Source organism: Pelodiscus sinensis, chromosome 2 (genome assembly GCF_052426305.1).
Source record: "Pelodiscus sinensis isolate ZL-2025 chromosome 2, ASM5242630v1, whole genome shotgun sequence".
In the NCBI taxonomy this organism is placed as follows: Eukaryota; Metazoa; Chordata; order Testudines; family Trionychidae; genus Pelodiscus; species Pelodiscus sinensis.
The window spans coordinates 147603296-147623096 of NC_143053.1; the positions used below are offsets into that span (position 1 = coordinate 147603296).

The window sequence follows — 19801 nt, forward strand, 5'->3', positions numbered from 1 at the left end:
AAGGAAGGCGTTCTTCAATGTAAAGAGGCCGTCTTCGAAAGAGAGCATCCAGACTCGCTGGGTGCTCTCTTTCGAAAAAGCGGATTTCCTCTATCGAAAGATCCGCCTGCAGTCTAGACGCGATCTTTCGAAAGAGGCTCTTTCGAAAGATGCTTTCGAAAGAGGCTCTTTCGAAAGAAGCCTGAAGTCTAGACACAGCCATGATGTGGTACACCAGGCAACTCAGCAGCAAGGAGTTCTTCAACTACAGGCTGAGCTGGAGCTGCATGAAAGTTGAATGTGCCTCCAGCTGTTTGAAAGGCCACTGGCGCTGTTTATTCATAAGATTAGACCTCAGTGAAAAAAGTATCCCAGTGGTTATAGGTGCCGGCTATGTGCTTCCTAATATCTGTGAAGCAAAAGTGGAAAAGTTTCCACTGGCCTGCAGGACCAGAGGTAGAGTGTCTGCTGATTTTGAGTAGCCAGGTACTACGGCAGTAAGAAAAGCTCAGTGGGGAACTAGATGGAACAGGGAGGTTTTGAAGAGCCATTTTAATAGTGAGCTTACAGTAATGTGTGTGTCTGCGTGGCATTGCTTTTTTGCAGCCCAGTATGAATCTGTTAATGAATTTTGTATGTGTCTTAATATAGCATTGTAAATGCAGTTAGTGCCATTCTCTTTTAGTCAGATTCAGATTCAGGCAGAATACACTGTGAACTTGTAAAAATAAATTAATTATCCATAAATGGACTTTTATTCCAAACCCATGCAAACAGACATATTTATAACTGAATGCAACTTTATAAATACAAGGAAAAGAACCTTTGAAAGGGAAAAGAAAAATAATTTCCATTTCACAAAGACACCGTCTCTCTCACGGATCGATATATACATGTCTGTTATTGTCTTGACTTTCCTGTGGGGTGGAGTGAATACCTCCTAGATAGCGCAGCAGCCCTGAATGTCTGGGTGGAATACAGGGGAGAGAGGGAAGAGAAGGGATATGTAGTGAGGTCCTAAAATTCAGTTCTCTGTGGGTTGTAGAGGAAGTTGAGCACAGGTCCGTTGAATCTGAAAGTCAGCAAGAGTCTCCTTAGTGTCTGTCTGCCTCTTGAGAAGCGCTTGCATGCCTTCCTGCATATCTTTCTCCTTTTCTTGTGCTTTTCTCCTCTCCACTCTATTCCTGTCCATTGTGTTTGCAAGGATGATCCTCAAAGTCAAGAGTGGGCAATAATTTTTGGCAAGAGGCCACGCCAAGATTTCGGAAAGAGGTCAAGGGCTGCGCTTTTCTGTGGAGAGGGTGTGGGGTCTAGGATGGAGGCTGGGTTCAGAAGGGCACATGGGGTAAAGGACTGGGATGCAGGAGATGGTGAGAGATCTGAGAGTTTGGGTGAAGGAAGGAGGTGTGACCTGGGAAAAGGGGGTGCAGACTGCAAAGGGTTTGGGTTGACCTGGGTAAGGGGATTGGAGTGCAGGAGAAGATTCTGGCTTGGGGGAGGGGTTACAGAGCCTGGGAGGGAGTTGTGACCTAGAGTAGGAGAGTGCAAAGGATTTGGATGGTGACCTGGGGGAGGGAGTTGGGGTACAAAAGAGGCAGGGGTGCCAGAGGCAGGCTGTGGCTGGGACCCCTAGAAACTCCCAAGCCTCTCTGGCCAGCACCCCTAAGGCGCAGGTTGGGCTCCCTGCCTGCTGCAGCCCTACATCACTTAGAGCTGCAGGCTTTTCCTTCCTTGTGGCTCTCAGCTCCAGGAAGAGGAAGAGGCTTGTGTTGCCCCCATCCCACAGGCCAATCTCTCAGTTCCTGTTATCTGGTTGTTTCACCAAAGGGGGGGCCGGAGCCATGCAACCTACCCCCATTGTTCCCCCTCCACTCCTTAATGTACTACTGTGTATTTGCTATATACCATAAAATGTAAGAAGTGCAACATGGCTCCGTTGTTGCTGAAAAAGAAACAATAATGTTTGGATTGCCGCACTTGACTTGATTTTAAACTTTAGTGGAGAATTGATGTTTGGATTTTATTTTAATGTAGGGAAATGCCAATAAAATGCTATTTTAAAAATTTGATTATGAAAACTGTTAACAAATATATCCTCTTGTTTTAATTTTTTGCAGCTAGAAAGGATACTCAAGATGAACAGGAAAAAAAACAAAAAGAAGAACTAAAACCAGCTGAAAAGCTAGATACTGATGAAAGCAGCAAAGGCAATAAAGCTAATGAAAACAGCAAAGCCGACAAGACTGAGTAAATTTATTTTTTTTCTAAAAACTTTACTTTTCCAAGAAAATTACAAAAAGACCAGCATCTGCAAATCCACCGTATAATAATCTCATGCCTTATGAGGTCAGGAACTATTTAAAAGCATTTAATTGTTAAAGGACGCGTGTGCCAGCTCATAGGCCCAATCATGTTTGAACTGAGAATTAAGATAGTCCATGTCCTTAATTCCTCTCGTTCCCTTGGTGACACACACTTCCAATGGTTAAGAACCAAAACAACCTCATTGCTTTTTACCGCTGTGGGTTTAAAGGAGCATCAGGTTTTTTCTCCTATCAAGCTGTAACATTTTATCTTATGGGGTTGCAGTTTCTATCCTTGACACTTGTTAAATCAAGCTGATTGAATTTGAATGTGTTATCTATTATGGTCAGGAACCCTCTATTTGATCCTTCAATTGACCAAAAATCACTTTTCTTGTTGCAGTCATGTTAGCCAGAAAGGTGATCTAAATTGAGGCCCTGATTGATGATCTTCTCTTTGGGTGTTTTCACAAATATTACTCAATGCTTAATTCTCAATTCAAATTTTTATCCAGAATAGCATTCAAATTTTATCTAAACCAGAACTCTACTGTTCTGGCTTTCTTAGTTGCATGTTAAAATGTCAATTTATTGTGCAGTACCAAACCCTTATGGGAATCATTCCAGTTCAACTCACGTTAAAAAAAACTCAGGAGAACTTATCTCAGTCCAGCAATTTCATAAATAGCACCAAGACAGCTTTGAAAACGCTCCAATGCCAGAAGGATTTAAAGGTTATTCTGTTAACATAGTAGCTATCACCAGAGCTTGACTCTATACTGTTCTTTTCAGTTTACATCTTCATTCAATATTGTCCTCTTAAAACTGGAGCAAAGTCAGATGTATATTTGTGGAAGGTCGACCTTCAGTCTCTTTTTGGTGTAAGGTTCTTACAATATCTACTTCGGAATTTCTAACTTCCTTCATTCAGTGAGATTGCTGATCTCCTACTGTGGCTCTCTAGAGACAGTCTTGTAAAAGAGCAAATACTTCAGCACTATACAAATACAGTACATCTCTCACAATGGGGTCCTGGTCCATGACATGGTTTCCTAAGTGCTGTGTTTCATAGATCTGGAAAAAGGGATAAACAGTGATGACATGGCAAAATTTGCAGATGATACCAAACAACTCAAGATAGTAAAGTCCAAAGCTGACTGAAAAGCTACAAAAGGGTCTCACAAAACTGTGTGACTGGACAACAAAATGGCAGACACAAATCAGTATTAACAAATGCAGAATAATGCACATAGGAAAACATCATCCCAGCTATACATATAAAATGATTGGGGTTTAATTAGCTGTTACCACTCAAGAAAGAGATCTCGGAGTCATTGTGGATAGTTCTGTGAAAAAATCCACTTAGCATGCAGAAAAAAACAAACAATGTTAGAAATCATTAAGAAAGGGATAGATAACACAGAAAATATCATATCACCTCTATATTAATCCCCATCTCCAAAAAGATGTATTGAAATTAGTAAAGGTTCCAGAAAGGACAAGAAAAATTATTAATGATATGGAATAGCTTCTGTACGAAGAAAGATTAGTAAAACTGGGACTTTTCAGTATGGAAAAGAGACAGGTAAGAGGGGATTTGATAGAGATCTACAAAATCATGATGAGTGTTGAGAAAGTAAATAAGGAAGTGTTATAACACAAGAACTGGGGGGTCATCAAATGAAATTAATAGCTAGCAGGTTTAAAACAAACAAAAGAAAGTATATCTTCACATAACACATAGCCAACCCATGGAAAAGTCTGTTACAGTCTTCAAAAAAGAACTAAATAAATAGAGGATAGGTTCAACAATGACTATTAGCCAGGCTGGGTAGGGATGGTGCTCCTAGCCTCTATTTGCTAGAAGCTGGGAATGAGAGGCACTGGGTGGATCACTTGATGATTACCTGTACTTTTCATTCCCTATGAAACACCTGGCATTGGCCACGGTCAGAAGCTGGATACTGAATTATATTGGCCTTTGGTCTGACCCAGTATGATCATTCTTATGTTCTTATATTTATTAGCCTGGAGTACACTGTGTGTGTTGCCTCAACTCATCATTTTTTGGTTCACCTTCCTTCTATGCTTCTTTGGACTCTTAGCTAGATCTCAGGGAGGAGAGGAACTGATTGAAATCATGGGTCTCTTATATTGCTGGCTAGAATACTTGTATCTGAGGGTGATATCTGCACGGCCCCTCACAATAACTTTGGTGGTTCCGGGACTTGCAAAAGGTGGGTTTGATCTAGAAGAGTGTGAATTTGCAGAAGCAATACAGATACTAACTAACCTTACCTATATAAATCTACACTTATATACTCAGTATCTCTGTAGCCTACATATTACGTTTATTTTGTACCAATTTATAACCATAAACTTTATATTAAAAAATGTCTCAACTCCACAAGCTGTTATATAAAACAAACTATTTGAAAGGCCTTAATTTTATGTAATAAAATGTATAAAAACTTTACAGTTTTACTGCTACACTGAAAATTTTTGTTTGATATCATTTAAGAATATTGACCTGTGAATTTAAAATTGAAGATTTCAGCCTTTATTTTATAAATTACATTTCATTCTTGTACAAAAATATGCATAAATCAGTTTCTTAATGATGTCAGGACATGTGTATTCCAGATCTTGTCTTCCACTAGCAGGTATATGTGCTCTCTCTAATTGTATCCCAATAATTAATCAAATTACTCATTTTTGCCCAAACTATAACTATTGTTAGAGAAAGTATGCATGTGAGGGAAATAGGCCTTTGATACCAGCAACAGATATACTGATAATGGACAGTCTCAGCTAAAGTATTTGCCAATTCAGGTTACTCAATCATCTGTCTACTCCAAGACTTAGGTTTACATTGCGGGATTCTGAGATGGGTATCTGTCATAACTTTGCAATTCCTACCATATCATAACTTTAATAACAAGTTAGGAAATATGAAGTTCTTATAGATACTAAAATTGTGATAGGGAAAGAAAAGATAGAAATGATTACCAGATGTAGTTTTGAATTTCCTTCATTTTTTTGGTTTGTGTTGTATTGTTAGCATGCTTGCTGTACAAAGCACTAAGATTAATATTAATATCTATTTATTTAATTCAAAAGCTGGTGCCACACAAAGAAGGGTTTGAATTAGGAAAGCACTAGATTTGTCTACTGTAATTAGTGGAACATGCCATGCCTACGGGACAGAAAGTGTTAGATTGAGTACAGGCTTTTGTATTCACTGTGTTCATAGTCATTTTATTGACTGACTGACTACACTTTTTCTGTAAATTAGTTAGTTGAACTTTATATATGTGTACACTCTGTATTTCAGAAGGTGTGATGACAGCAAAGAATCAAAAGGTGAAGACCCGACAGACCAGGTGAGTATTTGATCTATCAGAAGATCATTTCAGTTAAAAATAATCCCATGTTTCCTTTCTGAGTTTTTTCTTTGGCTAAAATGGATAAGAATGTTTCAGACTTGTATTATGGCATATGCAATAGCAGCAAGTTACATTAAGGCAATAACTCTTATAGGAAAACATTTTGTTTTTATATTTTGTAGTAGGGTTTACTATTTCCCCTATCTACTATATATTTGAGAGAGTTTGTGAGTGAGTCTGTCTCTCAAGAACTCCTTCTAAACAATCAGAGCTGGGACCACCAAATTTGGAATGCAGCTTCCTCATATCATAACTTATGGCAAGATCAGGGTTTAGTTGTGCCAGGACAATGGGATGTGCCTGAAATGTGATTGTTTCTTATATCAAAGGGAGGACTCTGGTTGTAGGGACAGTTATATTGTATATTGACCACAGCAGGGCAGGAAGGGTGCCAGAGATGGGAACAGGGACAGCTATATCCCCATTGGAGCAGCAGGGAGCATGGGTGGAGAAAGGGACTGCTACCTACTATATATTTGAGAGAGTGTCTGTTTCTGTCTGTCCCCCAGCTGGGGGACATGCATCCCTCACCCCAGCTGTTCTTGCTGCAGAGGCCATAAAGAGGCGCTTCTGACCTGGCACAATAGTAAAAATGCTTCACTAAACTCTAGCTACGGTGTATAGTTAAACAGAATGGTTTCATTTTAATTGCCTAAATTGGGTTTAATTGCCAATCTATGGTTTGTGAGCTGTACACTGCCCACCAGAGCATCTCATAAGGCTGGCAGCCTGTTTCAACACAATATTCCAATTACTATTTCATTGTCATTTTACATAATTTTAGTTTACACAAGAGTGTAAATAGACAATACTGTACATACAAACTATCTAAATACATATGAAAAAACTGAACTTAAAATATAAATCAGTACAGGTGATTTTAAAACTTATTAATATATGTAGAATCTGTTTGGCCCATACGAGGTTCTGTTTAGGTTTATGTAGCCCTCCTGTGTAATAAGGGTGGACATCACTGATCTAACTCATACAAACAAGAGATCCTCAGACTCTTTTTAAATCTGATTTTACAGGTTGAAGAGAAAACTGATGATGAAGATTCTGAAGAATTCACTAGCAATGAAGAGCTGCTAGGATATTTAGTAGGTGTTAAATTTGTTGTGTGCCAAGATTGGTGGAATATTATATGAAATATTTAATATAGTTAATAGTTGATTGACTATAGTTGAAAAGCAGCAAATATACTGAATGTAAAATATAAGTAGTCTGTTAATTTAAAACATTGTTTATGTATGGTGGTTACACTTTGAACAAAAATTTGAACTGGGATTCTGATAGGAAGAAAATCGAAGGGAAAATGTACTTCAGGAGTGCTGGCAGTTTCTCAGAGACCATAGGTAAAACAGTAAACTCTATCCCAAGAGCAAGGAAAGATGGGAAGAACAGTAAGAGGCCAATATGGCAGCATAAGGTGCTCTTTTAATAGCCTGAAAATTAAAAAAGAATCCTACAGAAGTGAAAACATGGATGGATTGCTAAAGAGTACAGAAGAATAGTACATGCACGTATTGACAAATCAGGAAGGTTAAGGCATAAAATGAATTACATCTAGCAAAGGTCATAAAGGGAAGTAAGAAGTAGATCCAAAAGTACATTAAGAGGAAGAGAGACGAAGGAAAGTATAAGTTCACTGCTTAACAGGGAAGGAGAACTAATAATGGACAACATCGTGAGGGCCTGAAGTGTTTAATGCCTGCTATTTTGCTTTAATCTTCACTGAAAATGTTAATCGTGACATGAGGATAAACATAATATTTACAAGAGGAAATGATCTTAAGCCAGAACAGGGAAAGAACAGGTTAAAAATATCTAGATACATTTGATGTATTCAAGTCAGCAAGGCTGTTGTATTAATTTAAATTGAATAAATGGGCCAAGAGAGTCAAAGGTGTTAATGTGATCCTGTCCCTGTTCCAGTAGTCAGCATTTGATATACAGGCAGTCCTCGGGTTACGTACAAGATAGGGACTGTATGTTTGTTCTTAAGTTGAATTTGTATGTAAGTCGGAACTGGTACATATTGTAGGGGAGCTGTTAAAGAGAAACCTAAAAACCTAAAAGTGTGTGTGTCTGAGAGAGAGAGTGTGATAGTGATGACACAGTGGGACCTGGCAGCCATGATGAAAGTCTCTTTGTCCTCTTTTACTCAATTTTTGACACACCAGTTTTGATTCACTGATTTTTCAGTCACATACTTTTCTTATTTCCAGGCATGATCTTAAAACAAACCCTGAGTTATTTCAGTACGGCTTTTTTCAAGGGGGGTGGGGAGGTGCATTTCGATCTGTCTATCTCACTTCTTTGCCTTTTCCTATCAAATTTATTGATAAAGATTATTGTGACCATTTTATTAATTTTTTTTATAGTTGAGCTCACAATTAAGATACATTTGTAAGCTCAATTATCATGATGAAATTAACTGGACGGTACTTACGGATCTAGCTAGAAAAATCACACAACTGTTAACAGTCATCTTTGAGAACTCATGGGGAAGTCCCACAGAAATGGACAAGAGCAAATATAGTAACTCTTTAAAAAGGGAAGAGAGGACATGGACAACCTAACTTTGATACATGGAAAGATAGTGGATTAAGATATTAAGTAATTAATATGTAAACACCTAGAGGATAATAGTGTGATAATAAATCAACATGGATTTGTCAAAAACAAATCATACCAAACTGACCTAAGTTCATTCTTGTACAGGTTTACTTCCCTAATGGATAGAGGGAAGCATTAAATGTGAGATCTTGATTTTTAATAAAGCTTTTGACACAATCCCATCTGACATGCAAACTAAGAAAGTGTTACCTACATGAAATTACTATAAGATGGGTGCACAACTAATATGCTCAGAGTAGGTACCATTAATTCCTTGTCAAGGTGGGAAGATATGTTGAGGAAGGGGTTCCTGCAGAAATCTGTCAAGACAGAGTTTGGTGCTATTCAATATTTCCATTAATCATTTGGGTAATTGAGTAGTCTGAGAGTAAATTTATAAAATATTCAGAAGACACCAAGGGCATGTCTACACAGCAGGGCTAAAGTCAAATTAAGCAATGCAACTTGAGCAACATTAATTGCATAGCTGATGTTGAAATAGCTGAATTCGGCTTTTGGCGCTGTCTGCACGGCAGGAAGTTGAAGGAAGAGCACTCTTCCTTCAACTTCTCTTACTCCTCGTGAAATGAGGGTTATAAGAGTCGGAGTAAGAAGTCCTCCAGCTTGACTTTATTTTGAAATAAAGGCTTGTAGTGTAGACACGCTTTTTGTTATTTCAGAATATTGTCAGTTATTCTGAAATAACGCTGCTGTGTAGACAAACTATAAAATGGAAGAAATTGCAAGTTCTTCACCAGACAGGATTAGAATTCAAAATTACCTAGATAAATTGGAGCATTAGTCTGAAATCAATAAGATTAATTTTGTTTAAGAAGGAAAAATTAAATGTACAACTACAAAATGGGGAACAACTGGCTAGACAGTAGTACTTCTGAAAGGAGTTTTGAGATTATAATGAGTTTGGTGATCCACTATGAGTCAGAAATGTGATGCAGGTGAAAAAAAGCAAATATAATTTGTGGTGTATTAACAAGAGTATAATAGTATGTACGATGCACTCCACTTGACTCTGGTGAGGCTTCAACTGGAGTACTGTTCCCAGTTTTGGGCACACACTTTAGGATAGATGTGAAGAGAGTCCAAAGGCAAGCACTAAAACTAGGTATATTTAAACTTAAGAAAAGTCTGAGGGAGGGTCTAATAACAGTACTTATATATGCTAAGGGTTTAGCAGATACATATGACTGCTGCTTTAAAATAGAGCCTGGCCACTTTCTGGTCCAGGACCCTTCCCCTTTCTGGGTCAGGTGAATGGAAATGGAGTGGGAAAGGAACTGATGTCAGTTGTAGTTTTCTGCTTAGCAAATCCTTTGCACAAGGGTCAGTCTTGGAATTTACCTCCTGCATAAGATTGTGCAGAAAACTTTCTCTGCCCAGTAGCAGGAAAAAATGGGAAAGTAGGCTGTTTAGTGTTTTGCTAGGAGAGAATTGATCTCAATACCTTATTGTTCTCATCCATTCTTGTATCAGGCATCTCTATAGTTTGAATTTCATGCTTTGGAATTGCTCTTGATGGCCACTAACCATTCTTTACCATGATACTCTGCTGTTTAAATAAGAAGCTCTTTTTTCATTTAAGAATTAGCCTCTTTCATTACAGAATTTCTGTTTTTCTTTGTCACCTACTAATGTTTTTCCTTGCTTTTTTGTTGATTTTAGCTTTCAGTTGCAAATTCTTTAGTCTCCAGTTTATTAGCTTCTGGGATAAAAATAAACTTATCTCCATTGTTGAGTTTTACCACTTTAGTTTGATTGAGTTCATGTACCTCTTTACATGCATTAATTAAAATATAGTATGCTTATTTTTCAGATAATCTATTTGGGAAAAATATGGACTGCATAAATTTTGTGTGAAACTCTAGTTTTTTAGTAATATACAGTGCTGTTTAGAGGAGCATATCCCATCTTACCTGCCTAGCAATCTATATTTTAATATGATTTATAATAACCTTAGTCACCACTATCACAATTTCATTAGCTCAAAATAAATCCACTAATTGTAGTCATCTGTACCAACTAGTTTCCCTTTACTAAATATTTATTTTGTATGTTTGTTATTAGTTGCTGTTTATTTATAGGATCCTCTATGAAAAATAGTGATGCAAACTTAAGTAGAACAACTACTGTTTGTTTTTATAATAATTTCAATTGTTACACTTCCATTGATAAATTATTTGATATATTAATAACTTTGTGATTTCCACTAAGAAGGTAAAAAATTACCCATTACCCGGTAATCATTAACCTTTCTGAAATGTTTACCTGGTAACCAGTTAACTGAAGGGCTGAGAGCAACCTCCGTCCTGCTTGTGGCATGATCAGACCCTGGCTGGCCAGAGAAGCCTTGCTCCCCATGGTGCAGCAGAATCCCGGCCGGACAAAACAGCTCCCTGCCCCACTGCCCACAGAGGACCAGCCTGGAGGAGCCCCCGAGTATCTTGGGACTTGCCTCTTTCTGCATGCAGTACTGCCTTAGTTTGATCATTTAAGGTGTTCAAGCTGGAATCTTCTCAGTTTAGGAGAAGATGCTGATTGGGGAATTTTTATGAGGGATACTAACATTGGAATTCAAACTTCTGTTGGTCTGAAAATAGCCTGCACTTGTTTACCTTTGGGGTTTGCTTCAAGACTCTTTTATACACTTGAGTTCTTAATGAAGGGGCTGAGACTTGTATGTTTGGTGAGGGTAAATATTTTTATGTTCACTTTGTGGGGCTTTTTAGTTGGAGAATGATAAAGCTGCTGAATATGTTGATTTGTGTATAAATTTTTGCTATGTAAAAATTAGAACTCCAATAGGGACTCTTAAAGGTGTTTTTATATAAACTGAAATAGATTACTAATCACTTTACTTGTAATAGCAAATTTTAATAGCTTATTTATGCCATAGATGAAATATTAGATTGTCTCTGTCTTTAAAATATGTTTTGGTGTTTTACCTTTTTTCCAGAAAAGCTTTGAGATATTGAGTGAAGATGATGCATCATTTATCCTAAAGGTTACACAGAGTCTTACGAATGCATTGGTGAAATATCGACAACAGGTTACACCAACAAAAGTAATTTTGTATATTTTAGTATATGATTGAATCTATCTTGACTTCTGTAACCTGTCCAATAGATTTTTTTTAAGAGTACGGATAAGGTATTCATGCTTAAACAGAATGGGCATGGGTGCAACTTGCAGATTTTGGTCATCAAGATTTGTAGTCAGGATAGTATGGTAAAATGTAAAATTTTTGCTCCTGTTTTAATGCTGAATAGAGAAGTGCTTGAAGTATTCTAACAAATGTTATGACTGCTTACCTGATTTGGGGGCTATTTAAAAAAAAAAGTATTTGAAATTTTGTGCTACATTTTCTTTATTATATCTTTTGTGAAAGTTTGAAATCCATTTTGGCTTAAAAGTACATAATTGTAAGTGATACCTCTGGTGGTGCCTAAAACAATATGAGCTGGAAAATAAAGAGTAGCGCTTAAAGCTAGAACATCATAAATCCTGCTCCTGTCTTTGCCAGGACTGGCTTTATTATTAATAATGTCCTCATACCTCTCTCTACATAGAAAAAAAAGTTTTTCTGACAGGTGACAGAATGTTCCTGCTGGGTGGCAGAATGATGTCATCAGTGTCAACTGGCTCTCAGTGAAGTAAAAGCAGCCAGGGAGAGGGGGATAGGCAAGCTTAGCGAGCAAAGGGCACAGCCCCTTTATAGTACTTTATGCACACTATTAAGGTCCAGTCCTTCAAACATTTAATGATGTGCATAACATTACTCATATGAGTAGTTCCTTTTGTGGGACTGTTTGCGTGAGTCAAGTTACATATCTTTTCCTCTTTGAAAAGTCATAGAAGTCAGAACAGATTCCAGAAGACTGGAAAAGGGCAAATATAGTGCCCATCTATAAAAAGGGAAATAAGAACAACTCAGGGAACTACAGACCAATCTGCTTAACTTCCATGCCAGGAAAGATAATGGAGTCAGTAATTAAATAATTCATCTGCAAATATCTGTATGATAATTAGGTGATAGGTAACAGCCAGCATGGATTTGTAAAGAACAAATCATGTCAAACCAATCTGATAGCTCTCTTTGATAGGATAACAAGTCTTGTGGATAATGGGGAAGCTGTAGACAGGGATACCTAGACTTTAGTGAAGCATTTCATATGGCATGACGTGACTTTATCAATAAACTAGGGAATACAACCTAGATGGGGCTACTATAAGGATAACGATTCTCAGATTAATGTTTCACAGGCATGCTTGAAGGGCATAACAAGTGGGGTTCTGCAGGGGTCAGTTTGGGGACCAGTTCTGTTCAATATCTTCATCAACAATTTAGATATTGGCATAGAGAGTACACTTATAAAGTTTGCAGATGATACCAAGCTGGGAAGAGTTGCAAGTGCTTTGGAGGATAGGGTCATTGTTCAAAATTATCTGGAGAAACTGGAGAAACTTCATCCTATTTACCTTAGGCCATTTAATACGGAGAAATGCAAAGTACTACACTTAGGAAGGAACAGTCAGTTCTTCAAGCAGTGTCCCTGTGGGTGCTCCACCTTAGGTGTCTGGGCGCCGTTGCACCTCTAGTCAGAGATTACAGGTAACAGTGCCCTTGGTAGGCTGCACACATGAAGCAGATTTCACGCACGATGTTACTACAATGCATGTGCAGCCAACCGTCCCTTCGGTTCCTTCTCTGCCACCGCTAACATCTGTCAGAACCGACAGTTGCCCTCTAAACTTTTTCAAAACTTTTCCTATTTCTTGTTTATAGTTAATGTAGTTTAGTGTATTACAGTATTGTTTTACAGTTTTTAACCGTTAAATAGTTATTGGTAGTTAGAAAAAAAATCTCTATTGTTAAAGCCATTTGCCTTGACAATATTTTTCTTCCTGGGAGGCCAGGTGCTCCAGGCTTTAAACATTGCCTGTCTTGCAGACTGTCAATCTCCATCTCCAAAGAGCACTTGCAGTGTGTTTGGTGCCTGGGGCAAGCACACTCTAACGCCCACTGCCAGCACTACAAACAGTTAGCAGCTCTCACATGCAAAGCCAGGGAGTTGCAACTGAAACTTCTCTCCCTCAGAAACACCATGAGGTCAGCTTTAGACCTGGAACTTTCAACTCCACCTGGGCAGCCCTCTCCATTAGCCATGTCTGAGAAAGTTGCTCCTTCAAGCTCCAGCACTAGGGACCAGCCAAGGAAGAGATCCCATTCTTGAAGCGGAATTGATTCCCTTTAAAAAAAACAGGGTCAAACACCTAAGAGACCCCCTGTACCGACTTCAACTAAGGTACTGGACAGGTTGGTACTGGGACCGTCAGGCACTGACTCCCCCCGAGGGTCCAAGAACCTTAGCATGGTGAGCTCAAAAGCTCCCAAAGTCAAAATCAGTGCCACCAGCACCATCCGACTCAGCTTAAGCCTTTGTCAGTACCAAGGGCAAGTCAGCACCCCCAACTCAACTTTGGCGCTAAAGAAGCGGGTGTCCCATTTGGCACCCTCTACACTTATGCCCCCTCCGACTCCGAAGAGGCACAAGCATGCGGCTCCGACAATAACACAAGCACCACCATTGGCACCACAAGTAGCATCTGTGCCACCCTTGGCACTGGTGCCCTGGCACTGTAGCTTTTCACTATGGCAGAAGAGCTGAGAGAAACATCCATGCTGACAGCCCCATTATTCATCACTAATGGTATGCCCACATCTAGCAGAAGCACTCTTTCCACTCCTGCCAGCTTGGCATTGCCGTTATCTTGTGATGAAGAGGAGGAACCTCTGGTTGGTACCCACACACCAAGGCATTCGTCACCAAAACAGGCTCAGCAGCAGGCTCTTCCTCAATGTCAGACATCTCAGTGGTTTGTCCTCCCCAGTACCAATGCCAGCCAACTGGCCCTACTGAGACCCTTGGGCACCCTACAGAGTCCAGCAATCACAGGAAGTAGAAGTTCAGGCACCTCCCTCTGTTCCATCAAGGGCTATGTCTGTATCCTTCCTTGATAGATCTGCATATCAGGAGGATGAACCATGTTCAAGTGACAAGAAAACTTTTGCCTCCTCACCTCCACCAGCACATATATCAGCATCTTCCTCTGATGATACCCTGATGTCTCCTCCTCTCACAGCAGGAGACGATTTTAAATCGTTCCAAGAACTTTACAAGAGGGTGGATGTCATGGTGGATGTCTCTGTAGTGAGTATCTCTGAAACCCAGTACAAGTTAACTAGCATACTGCACCACTTCCCCATCCACTAAGCTGGCACTACCTATGGACCTGGCCTTTATGGATCCTGCCAAAGTGATCTAGTAGACACCAGCAACATTCTCACCGGTCTGTAAGAGGTCAAAATGTAAATAGCACCACAGGGTGCAGACTTTTCATTCTAACACCCATTGCCTAATTCCCTTGTGGTAGATGCAGTTAACTAGAAGGGAAAACCGAATGCTGCTAGAACCACACCTTATGATAAGGAGTGGAAACACCTTGACTTCATGGGGAGGAAGGCCTATTCCTCTTCTTCTCTTCAGCACCAGATTTCCAACTATACCACAATGCTTGCAAAATATACACACCACATTTTCGAGCAACTATCGCATTTTATTGAAAGCCTTCCAGATGAAAAAAGTGATCAATTCAGAACCAACATAAATGAAAGGGCCCTAATTTCATGCGTGGATCTACAAGTTGCTTTTGTTACCTTTGATACCGCATCCTGCTCCATTGCTACAGCTGTTGTGATGACAAGGTCCTCATGGCTCCATCTGTCCAGGTTTCCCTGTAAAATACAAGCCCTGGTAGAGGATCTTCCTTTTCAAGGCTCCAGGTTGTTAGCGAATACAACCAATGTATCCCTCCACTCAAAGACTCTTGTGCCACATTGAAGATGCTTGCCATTCATGTCCTTGCAATAAAATGTAAGCAGGGAAGATATTTTATTCACAGATATAAACCAACACTTTTTAGTCAACCACAGAGGCACTATGACAACAGAAGGAAACATCAAACCAAAAAGAGACAAACTCCTGACCATCCCCTTCTCAACTCTCAACTTCAAGGCAAACATTTTGAAGTTCAGGTTGAGCGTCTGGTAACACCCCTTCATTTAAGGCAACCACATCCCCACCAACTACAGGTTGTACCTCCCTTAACTGGGACTTCCTGGTCTGGCAACATCCGTGGTCTGGCAGGGACCACATTTGTTCCTGGACCACAGAGCCCAGGAAGAGAGTGGTTTGGCAGTGGAGCAGGAGCACTGTAAGGGGCACTGGCGACTCAGCTGGGAGCCCAGAGTATGTGTGGGGGAGAGTGGGACGGATGGCAGGTCAGGGAGTTTTGGCCCCAGCAGAGCTCCCTTGCCCCAGAAGCCTGGGAGCTTTAGCCTGGCTGTAGCTGTTGACCTCCCGCCCTAGCCAGGGAGCTCCAACCCCAGCAGTAGTCAGGGAACTCTGGCCCCAGCCCTGGCTGCATAGCTCCGGCTGTGTTCTGGCTCCAGCGGCTAGGGAACTCCAGTCCCAGCGGCAGACAGGGAGCTCTGGCTTGGGCTGTGGAGCTCCATTCCCATCCCTCTGCCCTGGCCACAAAGCTCTGACCCCAGCTGCGGAGCCAGGTAGCTGCAGAGCTCTGCCCCAATTGCATAGCTCTAGCCGTGACACACTGGCCCTGGCAGCAGCAGGGCCAGGGAAAGCTCCGGGGGGGGGGGGGGGGGGTTAGGCAGCAGCTGGGGCAGGCTGGAGCCCTAGCCCAGTGGCAGCATGGCCATGAGGGGAGGGACCTTGTCAGACAAACAAATCCCATTGTTCAGGACCAGTCAGGTCATGAGGGTGCCAGATCAGCGAGGTCCAACCTGTAATCCACAGACATCTAGCACTCCTCTGCCCCCAGTGGTCCTCTGTCATAACAGACAGATGAATAGTGAACATTATAAAGGGTGGATACTGTATTCCATTTTCATCTATGCCCCTTCTCAACCTCCCTCGCCATCCCTCTTCAGGGACCCATCTCACCAGGGCATTCTCCTCCCCTGCTCCATGTGGGGCTATAGAACTAGAGATGTAAGCAGGTAGTTGACTAACCGATAAGCCTAGGCTTATTGGTTCATCTAGTTGACTACTGAGGCATCAAGGAGGGGGTAAGTGGTAGACAGGGGCTGCTGCCAGAGCAGCCTCTGGCTGTGGCCAGCCCTGGCTGCTGTGGACAGAGGCTGCTTCACAGCAGCCTCTCCTGCTTTCCATTCCCCTAGCAACCTGTGTCTGCGGGGAGCTTGGACCCCCATGGACAGGGGCTGCTGCTACCCCACGCTGCTGCCTCTATCAGAGGTAGGAGCATGGGGTGGCAGGCAGCTGATCCGAATGCGGAGCTGGTTTTAAAACTGGCTACCCTTGCGGACTGGCTTCCATCTGGCACCCTGCGCTACTGTCTCTGTTACAGAGGCAGCAGCACGGGCTCCCCAGGAGTGGGGCTGGCCCCACCCCTGGGACTACAGAATAGTCGACTAAACACTGAGAATTCATGCGGTTAGTTGACTGTTCTGTTACCCAATAGCTATCATCCCTATATAGAACCTGTACCTCACTGCTACAAAGCAAAGGTTTTTACTCCCACTACTTCCTCGCAGCAAAGAAGTCGGGAGGATGGAGATCGATCCTCCATCACAGGAAGCTCAATCCACCCGGAGTACTGGAAATTCCTTAGATTTGCAGTTTGCAAAGCACACTTCCAATACACAGTGCTTCCATTTAGACTCTCCATAGCTCCAAGGGTCTTTTCAAGATGCTTGCTGTGGTCTCTTCTTGTCTCTGCAGACAAGGGGTCTTGATTTTTCCATATCTCAATGACTGCTTGATAAGAGCATACACAAGTCAAAAAGCAGAAGATGCAGTTTTCCTGACCAGGTCACTATTCCAGACCCTCTGCCTACAGATAAATTTGCTCAAGTGCAAATTCCAGCCAGCTCAGACAATAGAATTTTTTGGAGCCCACTTTGATTGCGTAGAGGCTGTAGTCTCTCTGCCACAACAAAGGTTCCAGATCATACAGGACCTCGTCTCCGTGGTTTGATCCAGTTCACAGATCCCTGCAAGGATGTGCCTCCAGTTGCTAGGGCACATGGCAACAGCCACTTCAGTAGTACAGTATGCCAGACTGAACATGAGACCTATGCAGCAGTGGCTGAGAACTACATACAAACCACGTTTTCATAATATCAACAAACTAGTGTCGATCCCGGTCAAGGTTAAGCAATCCTTGGATTGGAGGATAGTCCCAAGAAACATGCACATTGGAGTACCTTTTCACAAACAACCCCCATCCATGACTATCACAATGGACCTCTCCTTGGCTGGGGAGCACATTCAGACTCTCTCAAAACTCAAGGATGGTGGTCTCCACAGGAAGCCAACCTGCACATAAATATATTAGAGGTCAGAGCGGTATTTTATGCATGCTAGCATTTTCTGCTCCTCATACACAACAAGACAGTACAAATCTTTTCGGACAATCAATCAATCAATCATCCGACAGAGAGGTGCCAGATCCTACCTCCTATTCAGGGAGCTTGTTGGACTTTGGACATGGTGCATTGCACACAGCATTCATCTGAAAGCTTCATACCTACCAGGCAAAGACAATCTCACTGGGGATGACCTCAGCAGGCATTTCAATTCTAATCACAAATGGGAAATGGATTCCAAAGTCCTCCATCAACTATTTACCCGCTGGGGCTTTCCAACAGTGGATTTGTTTGCAGCCAATGTCCACAATATTGTTTGCATGCGGGCATTGGCATGCACTCTCTCGGTGACGTGTTCATAATAACTTGGAACACACTGTTTCTCTTTGCTTTTCCCTAAGTTCCACTCCTTCATCAAGTTGTCAACAAAATAAGATTTGATGCAGCTACAGTGATCCTTATTGCTCCAGGTTGGTGCAGACAGACATGGTACATTTACCTGCTCCAGATGTCCAAGAGAATGCCATGGTGACTCCCGTTGCTCCCTCATCTCCTGATGCAAGAGGGCAACTGAGTTCATCACCCATGCCTGCAAAAACTTCACTTTGGGCATTTTTCTTCTATGGTTCTACTTAGTAGAAACAACATTCACCAATCAGGTCAAACAAATACTATCAAACAGTCGCAGACTAACAACCAGAAAATCTTACCTGCACGTGTGGCAAAGATTCTGTTTGGACAAAACAAAAATGCTTGAACCCATCAGCAGTACCACACCTACCATCTTGGAATACCTGCTAAAGGTAAAAAGTCGAGCCTCTCCTTCAGCTCCCTAAAGGTTCTCCTCACTGCCATAACAGCCTTTCACCCACCCATCAATGACAAATCTGTTTTCACCCACCCAACAACCAAGCTTTTCCTGAAGGGTATATAGAACACCTACCCGCCTACGAGAACCTCAGTTCCAGCTTGAGACTTCAATTTAGTGCTTCAGGCGCTCACTCATAAACCATTTGAGCCCATGGCAACATGGAACATGCTCCACCTTTCCATGAAGGTGACCTTCTTGGTTGCTGTCACATCTGCCAGGAGGGTGGGCAAAATTGGCGCACTGATGGCAGACCCTCTCTTTATAACATGCACAGAGTGGTTTTCTGTCCACATCCAAAGTTCCTCCCAAGGTCCCGACTTCTTTTCATTGCAATGACCCTATAAACCTACCTGTTTTCTTTCTGAAGCCTCACACTGATGATAAGGAAGCTTCATGGCACACTTTGGATCCCTGCAGGGCTATTACCTTTTATTTGGACAGGACTAAACAAATCCACAAGTCACAAGATTGTTTATTTTCACTAGAGAGAGATCCCTTGGCATGCCAATTTGTACCCAAAGACTAACCAGGTGGATAGTGGACTTACATCAGGCTAGCCCACTCCATCTTTGGCCGAGATCCTCCATTGCAGCTATGCATAGTTTACGCGGGCCATGGCAGCTTCTACAGCTTAGTTGTATAGCATTCAACTTATAGTTTGGGCATACCATCCTAGCTACTGTGCATGATACTGAAACACCCGCCTCCAATCCCGGGTACTGATCCATAGTTGCCTAAGGTGGAGCACCCACAGGGGCACTCAAAGAAGAAGAGAGGGTTACTCACCTTGTGCGGAAACGGAGGTTCTTTGAAATGGTTGTCCCTGTGGGTGCTCAACCACCTGCCCTTCCTCCCCTCTGCTTTACACATAGATGTTTTTTTCTGGGGCATAGAAGGAACTGAAGGGACGGTTGACTGCATTTGTAGTAGCGTCACTCTGTGTGCTGTCTGCTTTGCATGCACAGTTACTGAGGGCACTGCTACCTAAAATCTCCAATTAGAGGCACAGTGGCACCCAGACACCTAAACTGGAGCACCCACAGAGACAACCATCTCAAAGAACCTCTGTTACTGCACAATGAGAGTAACACTTTCTTTC

At 41.6% G+C, this 19801-nt stretch overlaps 1 protein-coding gene across 3 annotated transcripts in view; it reads left to right on the forward strand.

The window, feature by feature from the left end:
- LOC102445275 (uncharacterized) overlaps positions 1 to 19801 on the forward strand; it is a 63309-nt gene that overhangs the window by 37379 nt on the left and 6129 nt on the right. For all 3 annotated transcript variants that reach the window (XM_014581786.4, XM_006113053.5, XM_006113054.5), the window contains exons 11-14: positions 2097 to 2226; positions 5617 to 5665; positions 6760 to 6828; positions 11319 to 11426. In XM_014581786.4, the coding sequence (XP_014437272.1) occupies positions 2097 to 2226; positions 5617 to 5665; positions 6760 to 6828; positions 11319 to 11426 (356 nt within the window). The remainder of the gene's footprint in view (positions 1 to 2096; positions 2227 to 5616; positions 5666 to 6759; positions 6829 to 11318; positions 11427 to 19801) is intronic.